The following is a 25067-nucleotide window of genomic DNA, read 5'->3' on the forward strand; positions in this document are numbered from 1 at the left end:
ATGCTGACACTGGAAAAATGTTTTATTACAAAGTCATTTTTATTAAGTTGAACAGTGACAGGAAATGTGACCAGAGTGCCTTTCTTAGCACCTCCTTGACAAGATAACAATACACTATGCCTGCATCAAAATACAGTATAAATTACACTTGATCAAAAGCTTGGCTTCGTGGACTAATGCCGTTTCAGCTGCAGAAGCAGCCAAGAATCCCGAGCTGTGACTTAGTATGGATGTCTGAAAGAGGAATGATGAAATTTTCATGAAATATCATGCTATAAACAGAAATGGGTATTGGCTAAATTCCTCATAACCGCTCATTTGCGGTGCATTTCTAGTCGTGCTGAAGCCTTGGTTTAACCAAAAAAATGACACGAGGTGGCCCTCAAAGGTAATGCAACATAATTGATCAATCATGAAAATACGTTACACAAAATGAGGTTGTTGGTGGGGGAAAAAAACCCCCCAGCTCAAATGAGTTAAGATCTTCCTCTGCACAGACACTGAAGATGCCGTTGCAGCGCATGCAAACCTTTTTAGTACTGAGAGTATTCCTTGGATGAGAGTTTTGCAATGATACGCTCCAGCTGTCTCTTTGCTTCACACTGGGGGAAGTTACTCATCTCATAGTACTGCGGGGCAATTTTCACCAGCCTAGGAAAGAAACGAGTAAACATTAGTCACAAAAATTGTCTTCGGTGTTTACTTGTGGGAGAACGCAGTTCTTCCATATTCACGTGGTGCCTGCCAGCGCAAGCTCAACAAATGCAATACTTAATTGTACAAAGTCACAGAAGGGGGAGAGAAACACTGGAAGCAGGCTGACCGCAGTACAAGTGTGTGCAAACAGTGGTGATCAACATCACTCTGATCAAACGTGTGGCTGCCACTGAAACGTACCACTCCGGCTTGATGTCGGTGCACGTGCGGATGTAATTCTTGGTGGTGAGCACAAACTCGTTGTAAAGCACCCACTCCGGCTTGTGGTCCAGCACAGTGGAGGGGTGCAGCTGCACCACTTGGTTGTCCTTCGCCGTCAGGTAATGGCCTGTGCGCTCCAGGTGAGCGACCTGTTCGCACCACACAGAGAAAAGAGGGTCACCGCCAGTAACCAACACTCTGAAATCCAGTTCAGGCAGTCAGACCGGGAAAAGAAACGCATGTACACCCTTTAATGGTGCTTAATTTAATTTCTGTCTGTAATTTAACAACACAGAACCATCAAAACCTCATAAGTAAATAACTAAATTTGATACAACAACAGCCTGGCATTGACAACAAACTTGTTTGTTCCCAGTAGAGAATTTCCCGACTTTGTTGGTAAAGCTGCAGAGGTTGTTGTGATTAACTCGGGCAATCAGTCTCAATAAAGGCCTCTTCCAACAAAGACATGATCCAAATGCTGTGAAAGCGCCAACATGAGCCGCAAATTTGTCTCCGAGATAAAGGTTAATGTTGACAAATATTTAAATATTAACACCATAATTCAACTTGTCAGGCTGCTTGTTTTAGGTAACCCCGAAAATGGCTTCTTGCAAAATGCCATTTGTTTCCTTGAGCGGGGAGCAAATTGACTTGATTTCTTTTTATGCGTTTAAAACTAAGCAGCTGTGTGTGTGTGTGTGTGTGTGTGTGTGTGTGTGTGTGTGTACTTTAAAGGTGATTATCTCTGCTGTTTCTTATTGGGTTATGCACAAAAAGGCTACTTTTTCAAATGCCCAAACTCAACAAAAGCAAACACCGGTGAGCATCAGAATAACAGTGGAGCTGGATGTAATGACTGCATCTGCACACGTAACGGAAAAGGTTGGGGGGATGTATGACGTTAAAAACAAAGAAATGCGGCACTACATAGCTAAAGTTATCAAGTTCAAAGCTGATACTCTGAATATGACAAATACAATTTCCTTTGATGAGCAAAGAGCCACAAGGAGAAACCAACCTGCATGAAGAAACCAGTGACCAGCGCTCGGCGGATGTTGGTGTAGTAGTCTCTGCTGCTAAACTCAGTGCTCCGCCGCGGCAGGCTGAAGCGGTCCATGATCCTGGACAACTGCTGGCGTACGTTGTCTGCCGACATCAGCGAGCGGTAGTTGACGAAATTGTCATAGCACCACTGAGTAGACTCGTGGTCTGTGTGAGACAATTCAGGGTTAAGGCCAAATAACAAAGGCGTGACACTATAAAGTGTACATGTAAGGGCCGCTCACTCTGTTTAAAGGCGTGGTACACGTTGAGCAGCGTCATGTGGTCCCCGTCGATGTGGGCGAAGCGCATCTTGGACTCGTCGGCCACCTTCTTAGCCTCCGTGGGTCGGACGAAGCACTGTGGGACTAAACAAGGTTGGTATAGGCCCCAACGCAGCCGCCCATAGGGATAAGTTAAGCAAATCCCACAGAGAGGAACAAGGCCTCAGCTAACAGAGAGGCACAGAGCGCTTCACAGGGCACACTGTATGTGAGGTGTTTATGGTGGGAAAGGAAAGGAGGAGGGTCAAAGAGGGGAGAAAGATGGGGTTCTCCATCCTGATGCGCTACATTATGGCTTTAAACAAGATACAGCAGACATATGACAGCTGGTCCAAACAAGCATCCTATCTTACAGACCTGATACTGAAGCAAGATAAAAGTGGAGTTGACCCAGAGGACTGCGGGTCTGTCGTCTCCCCTCTGTGAACTTGCACTGAGTTGCTTAACGTCAAACCTGCTTGACTGTGACTTTAATGGGGAATAGCTGTGTTTATTGAGCCCTGCGGTTGGTTGCTGTGGCGGCACCGTCCTCAGGTGTACTTTCCCTGCTTACTCTAATGAACTCAGCAAAAACCTGCCGTCCTGAAACACCTGCTTTAAGTGCACACCACGTCCAAACAGCTAGTTAAATCCATTTCCCCGCTCTCAAAGACCCTCGCGCTCCCTTCAAAGGCGCCAAGATTCATCTCAATGAGCAGCATTCTGCTTTGGCAAGCCTAAAGTGCAATTACTGCTGTAGCGCACTGGTGCTGCTCCAGCTACACCTATACATTTTGTACAGACATGTATTTTCCCCCTTCCACACAAATAATAGCTGACACCCCTGACTTTATCCTCTACTTGCCTTGTAGTTAAGTTCAGTAAGTATACATTTATTCTCCATAGATTTTCTTCTGTGGTCCAGCTATTGTTCAAGCTGTAAGCAAAATTTGATGATGAGGGCCTAAAATATATGAGATAAAACTCCTCCAATTAAGCAGTTAAAATCATCATGTCCACACAACTAAAATAAACACAGGGGGTCAAAGAATGCCAACACATTTAAGGGACTTTGAAGATAAAGAAGCTGCTCTGTAGGTCGTTTCTGAAGCACGGTCCACGAGCACAGGAAATGGAAAGAGTAGCAGCTCAGACCCACTCAGTGGGCCAGCCCGGAGCATTACCTGACAACATGGCAGTGATGGAGAGGACCTCGTTTGAACAGTTGAATTCACAGCTGGCGATGACCATCTTGGCCAGCTGGGGGTCCAGGGGGAACTCTGCCATCATGGAGCCCAGCTCCGTCAGGTCACCGTCGTCATTGAGCGCCGCCAGGTAGTTCAGCAACTCCAGGGCTCGCATCAGGGTCTCTGGGGCTGGGAGAGACAGAAGGGGAGAGGTGGGCCATTAACGATGTTCCAAGCCCATGGGCAAAATACGCACAGATGAGGGAGATGGAACAATTTGCAAAACTGTCATTTTTTCAATCACAGCAAAACTTGAGAAGAACAATTTGGAGCCTTTTCACACACCTGGGTCAGGATTGATTCATACTCCACCGACTACTTGCTGTTTTTTTTGTCATATTTGGTAGTTAAGTGAATATCGAGGTTTGAAATTGTTGGTCAGATAAAAAAAGACATCTGAATAAGTCATTTTGGGCTCAGGGACATAACAATGGACAATTTTCAATTAATAACAGACAAAATAATTGATTCATTAAGAAAACAATCTGCAGATTAATTGGTCATGGAGATTATCATTTGAAGAAGTCTTATTTATTACTTAGGTTTAGGGTCCAGCGTAATGGAAGGGTGCAGCTGTACGACGCGGTTGGCCTTCCCTGTCAGGTAATCTTCACAGTCACACTAAATAATACATTTGTCTACTCTAGCATTGGATCAAACTATTTCAAGGATGGTCTGACACACTTTGCTGGAAAAATTAAAGATTTATTTTGAAATCTGGCTGGTCGAGCATTTAAAAATGAAATGCTGTTTGTGTCTTCAATTGGCTTCAAGACTGGGGAATCTTGATGATTTTGAAATGGAAGTATTCCCTAAACACAGTGTATGCAACGTGTAAACTTTCACATTCATGCAGCTAAATATCAGAACCTAGATTTTCTAACTGATGGAAAATCTGCAACCTGATCAACCAAATGTGACACTGAGAGACAGAATGAAGTAGAAAAGAGCTCAGACCTTTAAAGGAAGACAAATGCAAGTTAAGAGAAGACAGAGACACAAACAAAGGGAGGCTGTTTTGGGGTTTGGTGGCAGGGAGCATGAGGTCAATCAAGTGAGCAGCTGTTCTATATGTGATGGCCGGAGTTACGCTAGACAGCAACTTAGCGGACAAGTAATCATGGCAGAGCTCATTTTTCATCCTCCTCTCAGGCAATCCTTAACAACGAATGCAATTACAGGGGAACTTTCTACTTAATGCTTCAACACAAAAGGCTTCCACCGTTTGGTTAAAAGATTTTTCCTCCAGATGCAATTATTGACCTTTGGCTCCCGAGAGCTGGAGCCTAATGACCAGTTGCATGTTAACTGAAAATTAGCTTCAAGCCCTCGCTGCGGTGCTCGTTCGCTTTCATTTCTCTCAAGTGCTCCCAAAAAAATTCAATTTCAAACAGCAGGGAGGCATTTTTTTATGATTAACAAATATTGATTTGGGGCATCAAAGCTACTTTTTTACACAAAGTGAGCGCGGGCCAAATTACTTACCACACAGCAGTGACTTGTGTGGGGCTAAACAAAAGGTGAAAATCTGATTTCCAAGTCCTGCTAGCATGATGAACCAGTGTGGAAATTCAATCTATATACAACGCGGCTCATCAGAAAGTAAGTATTGACTGCCTCAACACACAAGAATCCGATATATTAACCAAGGGCCAAATCAATGAGACGAAAGGCTAAAGGTACATTAAACCACATTGGCTTTGAAAGGTACTTCTTTGGAAATGTCACAAGGCAAATGAATCCCACCCAGCCAAGTCCTTGTGTAAATCGCTACTGATTTCTTTTGGATTTTCCATTTGGTTGGCTGGCTCGTACCGTCGCTCCTGTGTTTAGTGAGCGAGGAGCGAGGAGGGAAAAGAGAGAAATGAAGTAGGTATTTGAGCATTTCGCAGTAAAAAAGGAAAATCAAGGCTCCCATTGAGGTGTGGACGAGCTCAAATGGGAAAAACATGGGCTTTCGGGGCTGATTGTTGTTGATAATCAGGGAGACAACGCCGTAACACAAACTGACTGGACTTGAAATTTAAACATCAAGAAACAACTGGAAAATCTATGTTGGCCTAGCATTACCACAATACACACCGTAACCTCAAACCAGGGAGTTTTTGACCATGAAAATTGCAAGATTAGTCACCTGTCCACCCATTTGGGATTTTAAACATATCCAAAACAGATTAATAAAGCTGCCAGAGCAACAAATATAACCCTTAACGTCTCAAAACTAATTATTTCAACCTCTTTCTCTTGACTCTGCAGAGACGCCTCTCTGACCTGTCCATTGACTCTGAGGTAAGCCTTTGACACAGCACATCGAAATTGATCCACTGTAAACTAGATAGTATAAAGCTCCCGGAACTCTCTCAGGCTCAAAGCAGGCTTCATTCATTGCACTGAACTAGCTCTGCGGTGCTCAGGAGCTAGTTAGGAGAAACCTTCCACCATGAGTGGATCGAATAAATAAAAGGTAATCCTCCTCCTTTCCTTCACCCCACTGTTCCCAGTTAGACTCAGCAGACAAGGCCAATCCCATATGTTGACGCTTACCCTTGCGCTTTGTGAGAAATGTGGGGGTGGCGGTGGAGGTCAGTCACGTTTCACTGGAGGAATATAAAGGGAAGGCAATAGCTAAGGTGATAGCGCTGCTATTGATGTAACCAATTTCACTCTCAAAATGGCGTTTGCCACAGTGGACGGGGAGAGATGGGTTTAATCTCAGAGGTGAGATGAAAACTATATTATGGTGAAAAAGGGGGGGAGGTAGGGGGCGGTTAAGGATAGGAAAAGGAGGGGTGGTCTCTTCGGGAAGACATGGGAACACACACTCTCGCAGAGGATGCCATAACTTGGAGCCTCAATGAGACTCGGCCTGTTTGTTGGCCTAGATCCAGCGTGATTCAGACGAACAAGAAATAAGAAATGCAGAGACAGAAACAGAAATTGACTGATCAGCCAGAGCACTAACTCCACACATCACTCTCTTTCCCCCCTCTCACTTTGAACACCAATAATCTTAACTTTAAGTAGACTGCTCATAAAAACTGCATAGCACTGGTGTGGAGCCCATGTCTGTCAGAGCACTTACACTCAAATCTCCAAACACTCAGTTTGCAGCATTTTGATATCTGCCAGGATCATTTTATCTTGGCTTTGTTGTTTTTTTTTCCCAAGCTCCCAAGTGACACAGGCAACCCAGATTTGATATTGTACATGAAACAACCACAGTTCAACTAAATGCAGATTTTAGAGCAGTTTGTAAGTGCATTTGTACCGATTCAAATGGCACTGATCAAAATCAACATCTCTATATTACTTGATATTGAAGTTTCAGATATCTTTTTTTTTTTGGCTAGTGCTGTTAGCTATACAACTACAGAAACACTTGTGAAGTGGGTATTTGTTGGAAATGCAACAGAGGGCTAACCGGTGTATCTGTTTACAGTGCAGCCAAACAAAACGCAGTTTTAATGAGAGGAAACATAATGTGACTTAATGCTGCACGCCGAACTAATAGTTAATTGAAAATAAAATATCCCTTGTGTGCGTGAAGGCAATTTGAATCCATTGAGTAAACGGTGTACCCCGCCACCATCAATGAAAAGTATACACCGAAGTAATGACAGAATGTAAATACATTGAAGGGCCCACCATAAATAACATCAAGAATGGGGTTTGATTTCATGAAAATCTTCCATCTTTAGGTTTCTAAAAGTTTTGCCATGTAAAAATTCATACTTTGTGTCCTTGTGTGTGTCTTTATGAGCCAAAAAAATAAAAAATAAATAGTATCTTCTTCCTACTAACCTGGTGGATCCATGAAGTCAAAGTGCACCAGGTCGTCAATACCAAGCTTCTTCAGCTGCAGCACCACAGAGCCCAGATTAGACCTCAGAATCTCTGGATATGTGTTGTCCTGCGCCCGTGAAGAGGTACAAGAGAAACCCAAGGAACATTTCAAAATGAATTAGTCAGGGTGCTTATTATCTCCTCATGCGTCGCTCATATGTCAACTTGAACAGAGACTGGGAGTCTAGGGCATTTGAAGGGCTATTTAACTTGTTTAAAAAATTCCCTTTGCCACTCAGCGTGACATGAAAGAATTAGCCTGTTAAAGTGGAGAACTGGGCCTCCGCAGGTTCATTTGTCACAAGGTGGCTGTTTCGTTAACACAGGTTAGGAGGAAGGGTGGAAGCAGTGTGGTTTAGCACCAGGCTCTTAGAATTACAATTCTGTTGAACTGGGAATCATGGAGTTCAAAGAGCAAATATTGCATAATAGAGCGCTTTTCCGGCTCGGGCGCTGCTTTGGGGGAATATAAAGTGCTTGTGGCACTGAAGAATGGGAGAATCAAACAGCTCGCAGAATTTCGAACCGTTTTCAGAAAGCCATGTTTCTTACCTGCATTTCTGTCTTGTAAGCTTTCTCTGTGTAAAGGCGGAAACACTTTCCTGGCCGCGTCCGTCCGGCACGACCTGCCCTCTGCTGGGCTGAGGCCTTGCTGATGGCTGTTACCAAGAGGGATTCCACTCTGATGCGTGGGTTATAGACCTGATAGGAAAGGGGTGGAAAAAAAAGCTCATATTATGATGATGTAGATTTATTTTTAGGGGGGCAGACATAAAAAAGTACCTAAACACAAGCTAACACCCACAATATACTATATATACAAGCACAAAATGTCCCATAACATATAAACACAATTTGCCATAGCGCATATATAATCTTCTTTTGCGTCATGCGTATGACTTGGCTCCAGGCTGGTGAAATGTCAGAGGAATAAATAACTGGCTTTTCCATCATTGCCGTTGTCAGGTGTGCACTGCTGTGTTTATCTGGGGATTCTCAGGCAACAGACACAGATGATCGCAGCAGATAGAGAGCGGTGGGTGAAGATGGGGGCAGTGGGGGAGAAGGGGGAAGCTAACCTTTTGCTTGGCAAATCCGGGATCAATTACAAACACCACGCCATCGATGGTCAGGGACGTCTCGGCAATGTTTGTTGACACGACAACCTGTGGAAATGAGAACAGATGGGTTAAGAAATGATCCACCCAGGGTGTCTAGAGGGACTGACGAGAGCTCTAGTGTCAGTTTATTTTGCATATGGTCATCAGTTATTTAGCAAATCAATGTGAACATGCTAGCATTCAAATACAGAGAACTCAACAACTGGTACATTTCAAGAAAAGATACTTTCTTCTGTTGAAATATTAAAAAATAAAGTGCAGAACTGCATGCACTCTGATTGTCATTTGAGTATTCAAAAGAGCTTTTGTACAATCAAAAAGTGCAGTGCTTTCCTACAGTGGAGCAGCTCAGAAATCACAGTAATTCTTAAGCACGAGTAAGAGGAGAGACAAACAAGCGTAGATATCAGCTTTGCTTTAACTTGAAAACTATTCCCTGATGTGAGCCAGTTGACTGAAGAAGCTTGTAGAGCTGTCACTTTAGTGCACTGTACACATGCTGTCTAATGCAACCCAACAGGGGAGTACCGCAACAGTTTCTGCAATCAAGTCCAATGTGCTTTCAACGTATTTGTGGAGAGAGCTGGCTCGGTGCTCCGTGTCCCATCCAAATGCATTACCTCTGGCCTTTCTGCGTTATGTGTACGCGTGTGCGTGAGGCTGGGGGTTCTGGCCGACTGCCCTCAACATGCCGCTGGTTTTGTCGAGATGTCAGCTTCTCTCTCTTGCAAAGTTCTTCCCGGAGTTTTTCATAATCACAGGAAATAGTTGATGTAATGGTTTCTCTTCGGTGGTCTGCTTTTTAACACATTCAGAGTTGTGCAACATATTACATCCGAGCAGCTTTTCTTCCCTCCGAATGACGGCTGCTGTAGATATTTCATGTGAATCCAGCGCATCTCCAGAAATTTGGAACGCTGCTGTCTGCGGACATGCCAACTGCGCGTGGCTTATTGTCGCCGATTGGCTCTTGCCGTGTGCCACGCAACGCTGGCTCCTCCAAAGCTGTGCCTCAAACACATCCAGTGGCGAAGGACACTGCAAATGTTCCTGTTCGGTTCAGTCTGAAACACTTCAAAAAACACTGCCCACTGGGAAAGTGTGATAGTGTCAGACTAGCTAACTTTTCATGAGTTGAAATAAAAGATCTATTATCTTTTGTTTGCACATGAAAGGCTTATTTCATTTTTATTGCAATTTATTCATTCAATATGTCAGTGACAACTTCTCCTTTGCCAAGATAATCTATCCACCTGACAGGTGGGCCACATCAAGATCATCTGATTGAACAGCATGATTATTGCACATGTGTGCCTTGGGCTGATCACAATGAAAGGCCACACTAAAATGAGCAGTTTTATCACACGACACAAAGCCACAGATGTCGCAGGTTTTCGGGGAGCATGCAATTGGCATGCTGAGTAGAGGAATGTCCACCAGTGCTGTTGCCCATGAACTGAATGTTCATTTCATGACTATAACCCGTTGCCAATGTCATTTGTGACAATTTGGCAGTACGTCCAACTGGCCTCACAACCACAGACCACACCAGTCCAGGACCCCTACATCCAGCTTCTTCGCCTGCAAGACTGTCTGAGACCAGCCACCAGACAGCTGATGCAACAGCTGGTTTGCACAACCAAAGATTCTCTGCAGAAGCCGCCTCAGCTTAGAGCCTATAAGTTTAGTCATTTTTATGTTGCTTTAATGTTTATGTTGCTGGTTAGCCTGTTGAATTTGGTGTTAGCATGTTAAGTAGCATCTATTGTAGAACCACACGCTGGAGCGTTATTTAATATTGAGGGACAGTGAAGAGAAACTGTGTGAACGTTAAGCCTGATTTGAAGCCAATTAAATAACCAGAGTAGTAGCTTGGATATGGGAAAGCTGTTCCTTCACCTTAGTTTCTGTGTAGTCTCACAAAGTCAGACTTAACGTTATCTCTTCATGTCACAGTGCAACGTGAGCTCAGCGGGTTTTGTTGTTAAAGGAAAACCCCCTCTGCTGAGTGCCGTGTCGGTGTGTGTGTCTGCTGCTGCTGCTGCCATATGTAAATGTACTTCATAGACATGCCCTGTGGGATACTGACTGTTGTACTTATATAATATACTTTGGGTTTTCTGCCAAATAAATGCTGTTGAAACCCGAAAATGAATCACATTACATTTAATAATTAACCTATTATCTCCTGATTTGACTATCACGATACTGCAATAGTGCTGATTCAATATATATTACGATTCTTAAGTATTTCAATTCTGCATGAACTGTGATTCCATATTATGACTTTTAGTTTGTTTTTTTAACAGTAGATCATAAGAAAAAGATGATTCACAAACTTGTAGAGAGCGTATATCAGGAGTCATGAGTTAGTGAGTTAATGATAATTCCCATTATGTGTTAGCATCGAGCTAACGATACCACTGTCACGCCACGGTGGCATGGAAGTTGATTTAAACACCAGGGCAGGTGTCATTGTTAACCGTCCTTGGTCAGGTAGGTGAGAAACAACAAGTGAAAAGAAAAGCTGACGAGTTTCTGAGAATAGGGAAAGCGGGGAAACGGTGAACCTGCACCTTTTCCCAGTCTCACATCCTTTTCTGTTACAATTATTCCCTATAGCAAGGCTGCGTATGAGAAATGACAGCTGATTCAGAGCAAATAATAATAATAATAATAATAATAATAATAAATCAAATGAGTCACAACATCCTATGGGTCTCTTGCTTTCAGCATATACACAAACAGAGGGAGGAGAGGGAGACAGATTTGCAGCTGCACTCACGCGAACCTTGACCGCCGCTAGGATGAGTTATCCTTATATAACAGCTGAAACACACTGAACCCTTTAGATTCATCATAGCACTTGAGACTGTGGTGGCCGGGTCATAGCCCACTCTACTGGCAACTGCCACTCCAGTGCCATAGCTTAATATACGTGTGGGTGTGTGGAGAAATGCCTCTCCACAGTTCAAAACCTTTTCCTTGCTCACTTGCTTAACATCTACCAAGACAGGAACAAGCTGTATGCTGACCTGAGCAGTCATTTGGCAGTAGCCATCTGCTTTCTTGGTAGTCCTCATGATAAAATGCCAAGCACAAAACCAAACCATTCTCAGCAGTCTTTGCTCACACAGGTCCACAGAAGTAATTTTGCACACTTGACACACTTCCTTTGTAACTGTGCCTCTTCAGCTGTCTTCAAGCTGCGAGCCTTACAGACTTTTAAATCCCACCTTTTAAGCGAGGATTTCTCTCCAGCATGAGAATGCCTGACTGTTTAGTTATTAATGCCAGGGAGCCCCCCCCCCCCCCTTACTGAGCCCTCGACCTCGGGTAATTCACCTGTCGTAAGACACATTCCCTTTAGTATTCAAGCAGAGTAATGAAGAAATGGCAATAAATGCCCGTATGAAGCTGATCAGACAGCAGTATCTGGCAAATGGTTGCATTGTTATTCATGTATTTCTTGGATGAATGGCTGTCTAGTTCTGATTGACATGAGCACTCCATGAAAAATTTGAGATGCTTAATTTTGATAGACAACTGAAGATTATATAGGCTGTCTACGTAACAGCTAGCTTTGTGGGGTTACACGAAGACCAACAGCTTGGTTCAAAGGTACATTTTCATATTAGGAACAAAATCAAACAGCAAATAAAATGAATTCAGTTTGTCCTGCTTTTGCTTTTTAATTGCATATATATCCAAAATGTCCCAGAATGTAAAATACAGGGAAAATCCAAGGAAAGATCTCATACTAAGACTCACAATGTTCCGAGAAGTTGAAGTTATGGGAAGCCCCAGGTAACAGATTGTTAAGTTCCTGTGGTGAAAAAGGGCCATCGGTGGCGCAAAGGTACAGAGGAATCACATCTTTAAGAAACCAATTAGACACAGTGTGGCAGTCTGAAATTAAAGTGGCTGGCCAAAAAAAAAAGAGAGACCAGGCTATCAGACAGTGTCTCATGACAGACACTATATGCCAGCAACCAACGTCTCGGCAGGGAATGAAAGGCATGGAATGCTTCAAAGCATACTGGACTAGGTGAGGTTGTCTTGCATGCTGGGACACAGTCAGTGCTCCAGCAGATGCCACACATGACACCCTCTCACATTTCATGATCATATGGGTGGCCTCATTGACTGCATTGATTCTGAAGGATTATCCGGGCTAGGGCCATTACACTGAACATAGGCTGGCTCCTTCCAGTCTGTTGCTGCACTGGATAATCTTGGCTTCTTCATCAGTAATATCATTAGAGCATCATCTCTGCATGTTATTTCTGGGTTATTACCTGCAGGAGAGCAAGTACTATGGCTAACACGGGCCATCTTTCACATTCCCTGGTGGGGAAACACAGCCTTGTTGACAAATAAAGCCTCCCCTCCCGACTGGGGAAAAGGAGAACGTGCCTCGAGCAGCATTGACACACCCACATTCAAAGCTCATTGAAATGGATATGTGGCCCAATCACGGGTGGCATTTGAGGGAATGTTCCAAACGTGACAATGCTAAAAGCAAACCGAACACTCATCACAGCACATTTGTCTTTGAGACGCTGGAAAGCAAAGTGAGATTATCATCTTTGTTTGTAATTAGTCAATTGCTGCCTTGGCTCTAAATGATTAAACTGTTCAAAAATAGACGATCAGTGGCTTTCCTGGAGAAATGGAGCAATGACGAGCTAGTGCTTTATGTTAATTGAGGGGTGCCTAATGCAGTCATTAGCATGCAGAGCGGCAGACGTGGCGAACCTTAATTCTTTTTCACTACTTCCTCTTGGGCTGGCTTGGATGACATCTCTGCATTTTTCACTCGATCAGTCGCTCAAGTCAGTCATGGAGGAGAAGCACGTTCACTTCAAGCACGGCAGCCCTAGATACCACCAACTCATCGAGCACCTGACAAATTATCTCACGGAAAAAAGGAGGGGCATCGGCCGTGCTGTTCCGAAGATAAAAGCAGCTGCTCGGTTGAGAGTTCAGAGGTCACAGTGTCACTCCATTCACTTCATTTCATCTATTAACGAAACTCATGGGAATCAGGGGGAAGTTGCTGCAAGGTGTTCAGAGAGGAGGGAACCGATGTTATTCAGCAAGCCCACTGCCAGTCAGTCAGGGCCAAAGACGTGGCATTGCAAGAGTAATGTATGTAACACTTTAAAGCCGTCCATGCAACCATGGCCCGGTTTCACGTCAACATCCCTTTAACCAGGAGAAGCAAACACTTGTACTGACATTTGAACTTCAGAAAAAGATCTTATCAAACACTGGCTGATCAAACTACGACGAATGCTGAGTCTCTTAAGCCTGAGCAACACACACACACACACACAAATACACACACATGCACCCAGAATTCAAACAGAAAGCTGTAAGACATGAAACTATAAAATTCAACATAGCCAAGAAAGATGGTGCTGTAATGCTGCATCCAAACCTTGTGGTTAACCCTCAGCCCGTGCCGTGCTTTTCATGACCTGTAACTCACATTGCGAGGAATCCTAATATTCCCAAAATCCCGCTTGAATTGAGTGGTTTTAAAGTATCGGAACGTGTTTAACTTTGACAGCCCATAAATATTTTCGCTGCTCATATGTCAGCCTGATCTGCCTCAATTAGAGGGGTTGTAGCAATGAGTCATTCATCAACATTGTCCCCTATCAGATGCTGGGGGTGAATGTTTGCTCATTCACTGGCAGCGATGATATTCTGATATTCTGTCAGATCCCTGGCCAACAGTGTGGCAGCGCAGGTGGTGCTGCTACTCTGGTGATGAGCCCGTCTGAATAGAAACTGTCACACAAAAGAGAGGAATTGTCTCTGTGTCTGTATCAATAAGAGGATCATCCACTCCTTTGAGATTAAGTGATTCAGGAAGAGGACGACTTGTCTTATTTCTGATCAGCTCGTATAGACGTGCACCTTTCACATGGTTGCAGACAGCTGAGGTCTTGGGCCTGTGAGGAGCAGGGCCTGTGCAAATGTGGTGAAAAGATAAAAATGACTGAGAATGCAGTACTTTCCTCAGGCTCAGAGGGCGTGAGTAATACCCCAGTTATAATTTAGAGCAGAGAATCGCATGCTGACAAAAGCAGCATATGTTGTGTGAGTCAGTTCTGCGCTAAAGCTGAGAAAGGGGGAAAAAAAAGTTTCAGTCCCTACCTTCCAGCTCTCCTCCTTTACCCACCTTATTCCCCATCTGGCCTTTCTACATCAACTCCATTCACTTCCCCTCTCCCTCAAACTCCCAACATCAACCTCCTCCCTCTGTGTGTTTTTGTCGCAACAAGGCAGTTATACCTTCCTTCCAATGGCACCATTTGGTTTATTGGGTGGGGGTGGCTCGAAGATCCTCTGCTGCTGCTGTGGAGGCAACGTGGAGTACAGTGGGATGATTTTGATGTCGCCGACTTCGGGACCCAGGTCGTCGACCTCCCTCTTGATTCGCTTGCAGGCTTCATCAATTTCCTGAAAGAGGGAAAGCGCAACAATGAATCCGGGCGTTGCCTGAGCTTGCAAAACGGCAAAATCAAACAGGTTCTGAACAACACCTGGACAAACAATGGCGTCAAATCTGGTTGATGGGGAAAGGCGAGGGGAGGTGGCCAGGGGAAACCGTGGTTCCCTGCTACAGTACATTTGTTCTAACTATCACTCCATCTGACGGAGGAAATTAAACCTGGACTGCAGTATGCTTTGCCGAGCTCCCCGTGGCTCTGTTGTCAAATGCAGCAATCATGGAAAACATGTACGCGCGTGCTCAGAGAGGCGCACACACACACTGAGCCAGACAGACTCAAACAGGGTTCATTATTCCACAGTGCAGTATTGTAGAGGGGAATGTGAGATGAGACTGCAGCACTGATGCATAACCAGCGGCAAATCATGGCAGATCAGTTTAGTGAAGCTGAACGTTCTAGAGCCGGTGGGCTGGCAGACAGACAGAGGACCTGAGCAGCGCCAGGAATAAGAAAGCATGATAGTGAGCACAGGGCTCGGGCCTATTCTCTAAAGGCCTTTTGCAATACACTATTAAATGTACTAAATACATAGATATTCCACACGCACCCCCTGCTTATAACTCATTAACATAAAGACTTTTTTTTCTTCCCCCAATAGACACATACACATGTTTAATGATCATACTTGAAAGTTTTAAGCAGTATGGCCTAAAACAACATATAACAGCTTTTCATTTCTACACGACTCCCCACTGTTTCGGACAATTTTCTTTGTTTTGCTAACAACAATCATTTAATCCTCATGAAGCAGCAGTTACTACATGTCACATTACAGCCTATACTGTTGCACCACCTGCAGGCCCATGGGAGCAATGCAGCAAAGAGAGGAGTCACAGGGAACTGATGAACAGGAACTCGGGCTCCCCAAATTATTTTACTAGGTGCTCATAGACACACAATGAGATTCACCAGAGCTCTTCATTGCATTCTTATTATTTTGCAGACCAACAAAACAACCCATAAAACTTCTCAGACATTTTTGTTCCCTTTCTAAAAGCATGCTATGCTTAAATTACTTAAAGCGTAACCAAAACTGACTTAATTTGTACCACTGTGTGAATCCGGTAACACTCGCCTTGACATGCGAGAGCACCTCGGTGACGTTTCCGGTGTTCCTTCTGGACTGCAAGTGTGTTATTAGCCCTGTTTGTCCCCTTGTTCATCGCATTAAGTCAAACCCTGCTGATGGCCATGTGCCTCTTAATCAACACACTGACAAGTGGAAAATGGTAAATCTGAATGGATTGGTAAAATTAGCCTGGGTATTAATAGCCTATCAAGCCTCTGGATGCAGCAGCTGCCATGGAGAAAAAAATGGACCTCTTTGCCAAAGTGCTGGAAGCAAGCTGGCTGTGTATCCCTCAGGGACATCAAGACAGAGTGAGTGAGTGAGTGAGTGAGTGTGTGAGTGTGTGTGTGTGTGTGTGTGTGTGTGTGTGTGTGTGTGTGTGTGTGTGTGTGTGTGTACACGTAGGGGCAGTTGGCCAGTGTTGGGAACCTGTCCACCAGCTCTCCCTGTGACCCCAGAAGCAACAATCTCTAGCCAAGCTAATAACCGGCACATTTAGGCACTCCTCTTGACTAGCAAACAACCCCCCTGCCAATCCCCATGTTTTGATGTTAGCTGCTGAGGGGGAAGCTTAAATATTAGGACTTATCTTTGCTCAACAGCTGTGATAAGTTTCGACTTTCTTGTTTGGAGTTGGTGCTTCAGTTCTATTTGTTTGTGGAAGCAAAATATCTCACAGAAAAGCGAAGAGGGAGGAAGAGGGTCCTGTGCGTTTTGCTTTCGTCTGATATAAATTAAACAGTCAGATAAAAAGAGTCTATGGCTTTACCATGGATCTCCCTCCCAATCATTAGTCTACATCAAAGTTGCTGAGAGACTGAAGAGGTTAAGAAGCGCTCGAGGGATGCGCTGCAGCACCCTTTGAACACCCATCTCTGTCAGACCAACCGCACATTAACTTCTTTAACCCAATTAGGAGGGGGTGATAATGAACTCACCGTGGGAGTGCTCTCAGTAATGCCTTAGCTTGACAACAGTGCAGGGGGTGGGAGGGGAATATAAATCAACAAATTACATCGAACTGCAAAAAATGCTTCACACACTTGCCTGCAAATATGCCAGACTTTTCTACGCACTCATAGAAGCAACTATCAGTGATTCTGGTCATCCGAGCAGCTGGAATACCACTAAATCTAAAATCAATTACTAGCCCTTGGTGGAGACCACTTCAAACACCATGCCCCTCCAGTGAATTCATCCCCTTTGTAACAAGCCGCATATTGATCCTGCTTTGGCAAATGAAAACTGACGTAGGTGGAGTGCCACAGTCAAGCTGCTGTTGAGTGACAAATAATTACTGCTAATAAACAACCTGTGTGACCGCGGAGGCCAGAAAGACACGACTAGATGTGAGCTTTTAAAGAGTCCTTGTGCAGATGAAAAATTGGTACTGTGCAGCAAAAAGAGTCCAACATGTACCTTAAATCTCCAGAGCAATTTCTGTTGTGTTTACACCAGTTACATTCTCTTTTACAACCACAGGCAATCACATGGTCTCCAGTACCATCAGAGTGCTGAGAGAGAAATCATACCTGCACAGGCACTGTTGGCTCTGACAGGCTTCTCCTGTCCAATGATCAGGACATTGAAATATTTGTTGGTGCTTTTCTGCGTGTGCGTGCGTGTGCATGTGCGTGTCCCCATCCTGCTGTGACCAAATTCATCATTTTGGGCATGAACCCTGCCCTCCATTACACATCAGTGGACAACATTTGCAGGGAGGGAAAAAAATAATAAATGACTTAATTTCAGAGATTCGTGGGAAGGGCAGAATCTGGGTCACTCCTATTTTTTTTTCCCCCCATCGCTGTGAAAAAGCCTGGTGGTTCCCAGACAGGCACACTCACAAACATTAACATCTATCAATCTGAGCGGAGGAGTGCATGCATGCTCATTGCACTGTGTGTGACTAACTCATCTATGTAATTAGATTAATATGCATACTCTTAACTTTGGATATGTACAAAATCTTTGCACAAGTTTACTGCCTTTATTATTATACATGTATCTAACGCTGGAACGATTAGCGAACAGATTAGCTGATTGGCTAAAAATTAAATTGCCAACTATTTTGATAATTGCTTAATAGTTTTGTATAATTCTGAGGAAGGATTTACTGCTTTTTTCTGTATTTGTGACTATATTTGTGTTAGGGACTGTTAGTCTGGGAGAATGCTATTTGAATTTTCTGTCAAAATCTAGATGATTCATCAAAAATTAAAAAAACAATTAATCAGGTCCTACATATATCTAATGAAGGTTTCTCAAAAGGTAGTTTACCTTAAAAGGTAGTTTCAAGTCAACATGAAACCGTCAAACCGTCACCTATGGTGCCGTACCTCTTGTCCAGTGAGGAAGAGCAGAACGTCCCCTTCATCCCCCTCACACATGTGGATCTGGATCACAGTGCGGATGGCCGCCTCCAGGTAGTCCCGCTCCGGTTCGGGCGTGTAGAAAATCTCCACTGGGTGCGTGCGTCCGGGGATGGTGAGCAGTGGGCAGCTGTCAAAGTACACCTGGAACTTACCGGCATCGAGCGTGGCGCTCATGATGATGACCTGGACAGAGAAGGGCACAGGAGCAGAGCAGCAAAGTCTGTGAGGGACAATGTATTCATAAAAAGAGGTGAAAGGAAAGATAAAACTCAAAGTAAAGACAGCAGAGTGTAAATGACTGTGGCGATTACAGGCATGAGCAATCAAGTGTGGAATGAGTTAACATTTTATACGGCTTGATGATAATTGGGGATAAGGACACATGCTAATTGGATAAGGGTGCAACTAAATACAGAATAGATGAAGAGTGCAAAAAGCTATACAGGCTGGATAATGCTCTGAATCAGAATTTAGGATGAGGGCACTGGCATAAACCCAACGTAGTGTCCATAGTGTAGAACTTGGCATTACACTCCAAGTCACTGACCTACACGGAGCTATGACAGTCCTTGTTCCTGATGTTGGGTACACAATGTTCTCTCCAGAGCCATTAGATCGAGCGCATTAGGATTCTGATGGGAAACACGTCTCCCATTTTCAATCTCAAACATTTTCAGGGGCCAGTGTCTCGGCATTTCGCTTTACGCTCTGCGAGACATCATAATTGCTCTTAATCAAGGCAAATTAAACTTTCAAATTTGGTACGGGATAGGGATGAAGGAGATAGAGGGGTGTGGGTGGATGATCATTCCCAATAACCCTAGACCTCATTTAACAGTCGGCGAACAACAATCTAACCTTTGATTCCACGCTGACAAACAACTAGTCATTATCCATCTGCTTTATGAGAATGATGTCTGGCACACTATGACTATAAAATTTCTGCCTGCCTGGACGCTCCCATCCGTGCCGACAAGTTGCTGTTCTACCCCCTGGTTGATTGGTTTAAAATGGGGCTGACTCAGGGAGCAACCTCCAATAGTGCTGCGCTGCAGAATAAATGTGCATTTCTGTGCCCAGCAGCTCAGGATCCCTTTTTTTCCTCAACAGATACACAGCTGTCAGACATGGGGACAGTGTCAGGGAAAAAAATGTGACAGAAAGGAGGAGTGACAGAAGAGGGACATTAACACTGGCTGTTACTGAATTTATCCTCAGGGGAAGTAATATTTAGGGCTTTAACTGTGTTTTGTAGGCAGTAAGTGGGACATATTTGTTGAACAAATCAGACTACTGCCAAGGGTACTTTCAATACAGAGCTTAGAGATAAGACAAAATAAAAGTGTGGTGGACTTGATTTTCCAGAATAAAAAGTGGCTGTAGGTGCTAGAGAAATAGTCTCTTCAGAGATCTTATGCTACCTTTAAAATGAATCCACCTGCTATCAAAGGCAATACCCAATCCTGAAACTAAGGCCATAAATATAAATACTGAGATATACACTCAGGGTATTTCTACAGTTTTTACCTTGAGATCAGGCCTCTGGCGGACCACCTCCTTCAGGACCCCCATGAGGATATCGGTCGCTAATGTGCGTTCGTGCGCCTCGTCCAGGATGATGACACCATAGCGCTCCAGGAGAGGATCGTTCATGGCCTCCCGCAGCAACATTCCATCTGTCATGTACCTGTGTGAACAGAGGACACGCAGGCTTTATCATCACATACAATGGCATCATCTGAATAAAACCCTGCTTAGAATTCATGGAATGAGGAGAAATTCCCCCCTTCAAAGTGCTATGGGCTGAAGCAGGGTTTGTACAAACAGGGGCAAGACAAATTCAAGGACTTTAAAGTACTTTTTCAAGCACTATTTTATTTTCAGGGATGAAATCGTTTTCTCTGCAACCGTCCATCTGTTGCAAGAGAGCTGCACAAATTCATAAATGAAGCCAATGATCTAAGATCATGATCAGTCTCAGTGACAATAATAAAAAAACAACCTTTTATTTTAGGTTACAGACCAAAATGTTTTATACAGGTTGAACTTAACTTCTTTAGAGCTCATTGCTAAAAGCGGACTAGAGATTATGTAATGTATTGTTAGAAGTAAGTTTTTTACTCAGCACACACTTATTCTGTCCTAGGCTCAATTTTATTCAAGCACTTTTCAAGGACCAAGCTAAAAAATATCTGATTTTCAAGGTATTCCAGAGCTTACATTTCTGAGTGCAAAGTTGAAGTTCATGCATCTTGTACGAACCCTACAGAACTTAAAGAAAGAGTCAAACCTATCCTTTCAGACAATTTAATCATCTAAATCTCTGAGAAGAAAAAAATTGAGTTTACTGCACTCGAGAAAATTCAAGTGCACAAATTATGGCCAGATCAGCTTTTACATGTTTTGTGTTATTTTTTGGAGCAGCCCACGCCTGTTGAATTGATTGTCAAGGCTCCTGTTAAGCCAACAGCCTCCATCTATTATCTACTCTCAATACAGCTGTAGGTCTGCGATTGGTTGTTTACCAAATATAAAAAGAGAACCAGGGTGATTATTTTTAACTAGCCTTCTTACTTGAGTACCGTCTTGGCAGAGCTGCAGTCCTCGAACCTGATGGAGTAGCCCACCTCTTGGCCCAGCATGACATCCATCTCATCAGCGACCCTCTGGGCGACGCTCATGGCCGCTACCCTCCTGGGCTGGGTGCAGGCCACAGCTCTCTTTGGCCCCGGCACTGAACGTACCATGTCCACACACCACTGGGGGATCTGGAAGACAGCAGACAAGTCAGGCTGTGCTTGACACATGCAAAAAAGTGAGAGATGCATGCAAGGTAGATGATGATGGAGGACTAAGAAACCTGTCAGCATTTGCACTCATGGTACATTTTTGCTTATAGCTTAAAAACAAAAGCAGCTTGCCAAGAAAGGCCCAAATGAAGTGAGTCTTACTTCCACTCTATTAAGTTTGAGGTTCAGATGAGCAGTAAGATTTGAATCATCTCTAAAGGGCAGTCTTTGAAATGTCACCCAATCAAGAGAACAAAAAAAAATGCCAATGACAGGTTTGAAAGAGATAAACATTTCGCAGGCAGTCTTAAAATCTGTTATGAGTACTTACAGGACCTAACCCTAATCATCAGGATACGCCTGGTGGAATGTTGAGAAGCTCTGTGTGATTAATTGTATTACATTTGCTATTTCAGTAGACACCTGTGTGCAACCTCATTTTGGACATGACAGTAACTTTAAGCTACATTTGGATTCAGTGAACGCAGCATTTTTTGTTTTGAAACAGGTTTTCCCTGAAAATTGTGGTACAACTCTCACACTAAGGTAGTCTGCATTTTCCCCTCCTCTTTTATATGTATATTTTCTTTTAATTTATCTAAACACAGCATGAAACATGCTCTAAAATGTCCAAAAATACCATTAATTATTAAGCTTAAATGCATCAATGATTATTTTTTCTTTCTCCATTTCAAGCACAATAAGCACAGATGACAGTCCATAAAGATCCATAAATGTATGATACCTTGGTGAGCATGCTATGTACATCTGTGGAGTTCAGAAATTCATGCTGAATGTGGAGAATACAAATGTTTTCCAGCATCATCAAGGCAGAAAGCACTGACAAGATTAAACCACTTAATTTAAGAAGTGTTTGGAAGATAGTTTATATTCCCCTCAGGAGGAGGCAAAGGCTCACCCAGTGATTTACTCTAATCTTCTCTCTTGCAAATTTTAAAAAACAGACAACCCAACGCTTTCAAGAACTTTAAATAAACTTAACAACCACACACTGTGAATCGGCTCCACAGAGAAACTATTTAAAATGCACCATTTGTTCACTGCATCCTGGTTTTTTTGCCATGTTATTCTACCAATTATATGAAGAAATTCCATTTTTATTTTATCATTTTTATTCAATCTGACACATCGCAGCCAGTTTGGCAACAAATTACAACTCTACTGCATCTTTATGGGCTGACGCTAAACATTCTGCCTTTTACCTGTGTGGTCTTTCCTGAGCCCGTCTCTCCCACCAGTACAAAAGACTGGTTGCACATCAGGATCTCAGTGAAGCGCTCTCTGTACTCCCAGACAGGCAGCTGCAGCCGCTTCTTCAGGATCTCATAGTAGCGTGGTGTGTGAGGCAGGTTAGTGAAGGGGTTCATCTGCTGCTGAATAGGCATTTGCTTAAGGAAGCCTCCAATGCCTGCAGCTGGGATGCTAGGCAGCCCGGATGACTTCACATCTCTGTCTCTGTCTCTGTCACGGTCTCGATCCCGGTCACGGTCCCTCTGCCGTTCATCACGGTCTCGGTCTCTGTCCCGGTCTCTGTCTCGGTCACGCCTGTGAGAAGAAGATGCATGAGGTCAAGATCTGTTGATGCACTGCCATACAACCTGACCTATTTAACTGACCACAGAGACACAACATAACTGTGAATGGCCTTTACACAAATGCATACACACACACATACACATACACAAAAACACTGGAAAAGGCTAAATCTTGTTAAGTTTCCCCCAGAAATGGTCAAGATTAAACCAAACACAAAATGCACGACATGAAGCAGACGGTGCACAAATGTCAGCCCGTGTCAAGTCATTTTCTTAAAAATGCCAGGGTTGCAAAAAGCACAGCCCAATCAAATGTAGCACGCAAAGGTCATGAATAAACTAAGTGTCCAAAATCCACATCAAGCACATTTGCTCTGCTATTGCAGAAAGATGTATCTAATGGCTTCAGACCAGAATGTGAACCCTTTCCACACCCACATTAGCTGGAAAAGGCTGAGCACAATGTTGACTTTAAAGGTACCCTAGAGTGAGGTGCTTAACAGCCAACTACTGCAGTGGAGCTGGCTGCACACAGGCCAGATGTGGAAAATGGTGTGCAGGTATCTCTGTGGCAGTACAAAGGTGTTAGCAGTACCAAAACAGCCATATAGGGATTAATGTAAGCTAAAAATTGCAATGTTACCTTCATCCAGCAGTGTAAAATAACTAGTAATGTCTTACTAAATTGACCCATTATATGTCTACAGCACATCTACATTAAGACTTACTTAACTATTTACATTTCTAATCGATATATATTTTAAGTATTTTGCTAATTGCTATTCAGTTTTGCACAGTGCAGCATAAACGAGCTGACAACAATAGCCAAGCCGAGCATGAGCAGGGGCGCATCATCTGGTATCTCTGACAGCTCATCTGCATGTACGCATCTCCAGCATCCATGTCCTTGACTGTGGGAAAGCTGCAGTCTGCACATCACATGATGCAAGACTCTTTTGTTTCAACATTAATAGAGCTGATTTCATCGTTCACATGATGCATGCAACATTCATAAATCCCGGTGGGGATCTTTTGCTTGTTCCTCCCGTAAGGTCAAAGCGATGTTAAATCCAGGGCAGTGACCCTGATGCTCTCCGTGACTTTAGCCTGAGCTTCAGCCTCGTGAGGTCCTTCAACTTCTACGGGTTTACCATGTCTTGTCTGGATCCACATGCACGGCCACCGCCTTTTAATATTCATACAGAGACCCTGGCTTCACAGAAAAAGTCGACTGGCACTGATTCGGGAGATGGAGCACGGTTGTGACATCTGTCAGGGCATCTCATTACGCTAAACGGCTAACATTAGCCCGGCTAGGGGTCCTATGTGTACGTTTCCTTGAAAGCCGCTTTCCTTCTTCGTTCTATAAAAGCCACATACCACAACAACCAAGAGTTCAACATGACACGTTGACTTTGTCTCATGAAATTTCTAACCTTTCCATTTCAGACACGGCACTTAGTGTAGCACTGACTAGCATGTTAGCCACGTGCAGATCAGCAATGGCTGGTGGCTGTCTATTTGCTAACTTAGCTAACTTTGCTCTAGCCACTTTGCTGGAAAACTATCACGTAACCTTACCGTCAAACAGCAACTCAGTGGAGCTGGCTGTGTGTCCTGTCATTACAACGATGAATTTTCATCCCTGCCAGGGCTAAATTACCAGCTAAAGTTGCAAAAAATTCCCGGTAGCACGGCTAGCTAGCAAGCAGCACAACAACAAAACAGCCTGCAGCAAGCAAAATCACTGCAACGGCCAAACGCTTTTCGACACCGCTAACGTTACATACCCATCAGAGGGTCTCTTTTTACTCGATGAATAATCTTCACCCAAGTCTAAACGATGTCGCTTGAACATCTTGCCACCGGCATCCGTCCAAACAGCTGCTTTAGCTGCTAATACAACCGCTCCATGCAGGTTCTTCTCCCCCAAAACCGTTATTACACCGGGAAAATGGCGACCGGAAGCTCTTACCTCATCATTATTATCCTTTGCAAAATGCTTCAAAAGCCGCGATTTACTGTGAGACCAAGCGAGCACGTAGCATAGAAAAGGTCCCAGCGTTACTGACACTCGCACATGATGTAGTCCGCGAGAGCCTATCGCAGTGCCTGCAGATTCAATGCAGCGGTTGGGGGATGCGGGGGAGGATGCGGGAGGTCTGCTGCCTGCCTGCCTGTCGGTCGGTCGGGTCGGGATGGTGATGAGCCAGCGGCCGCCAAGCAGCGCGCACACAGACGCTGCTGTTGCCTCGCCCCCTTCAGTCCAAAGCCCCTGCAGCACAGGCGGAACAAACTGCAATAAAATAGCCTTT

The 25067-nt window shown here is 44.0% G+C and overlaps 1 protein-coding gene across 2 annotated transcripts; it reads right to left on the reverse strand.

The window, feature by feature from the left end:
- On the reverse strand, positions 1–25067 carry LOC139351117 (ATP-dependent RNA helicase DHX15-like). Of its 2 annotated transcripts, none has more exons than XM_070992819.1 (14): positions 24728–25067; positions 22420–22762; positions 20982–21175; positions 19935–20094; positions 18372–18590; positions 14743–14910; positions 8395–8481; positions 7868–8017; positions 7274–7382; positions 3410–3601; positions 2208–2330; positions 1940–2130; positions 898–1067; positions 1–651 (listed from the first exon to the last, which is right to left on the reverse strand). In XM_070992819.1, the coding sequence occupies exons 1-14, from the start codon at positions 24733–24735 to the stop codon at positions 534–536; spliced, it is 2232 nt and encodes a 743-aa protein (XP_070848920.1). In that variant the 5' UTR covers positions 24736–25067; the 3' UTR covers positions 1–533. The 2 variants fall into 2 exon arrangements, with proteins under 2 accessions (XP_070848920.1, XP_070848919.1); XM_070992818.1 differs by lacking the exon at positions 24728–25067 and adding an exon at positions 24543–24706.

Source organism: Chaetodon trifascialis, chromosome 23 (genome assembly GCF_039877785.1).
Source record: "Chaetodon trifascialis isolate fChaTrf1 chromosome 23, fChaTrf1.hap1, whole genome shotgun sequence".
NCBI classification, from domain to species: domain Eukaryota; kingdom Metazoa; phylum Chordata; class Actinopteri; order Chaetodontiformes; family Chaetodontidae; genus Chaetodon; species Chaetodon trifascialis.

Excerpts from the sequence above, each read along its gene's own strand:
- LOC139351117 (XM_070992818.1), bottom strand. The coding sequence starts at position 24,610 with ATGTTCAAGCGACATCGTTTAGACTTGGGTGAAGATTATTCATCGAGT. Across the intron at positions 18,591-19,934 it reads GCCAGAGGCCTGATCTCAAG|GTCATCATCATGAGCGCCAC; the intron begins GTAAAAACTGTA and ends TTCTCTGTCCAG. Across the intron at positions 8,018-8,394 it reads CCGGATTTGCCAAGCAAAAG|GTCTATAACCCACGCATCAG; the intron begins GTTAGCTTCCCC and ends CTTTCCTATCAG.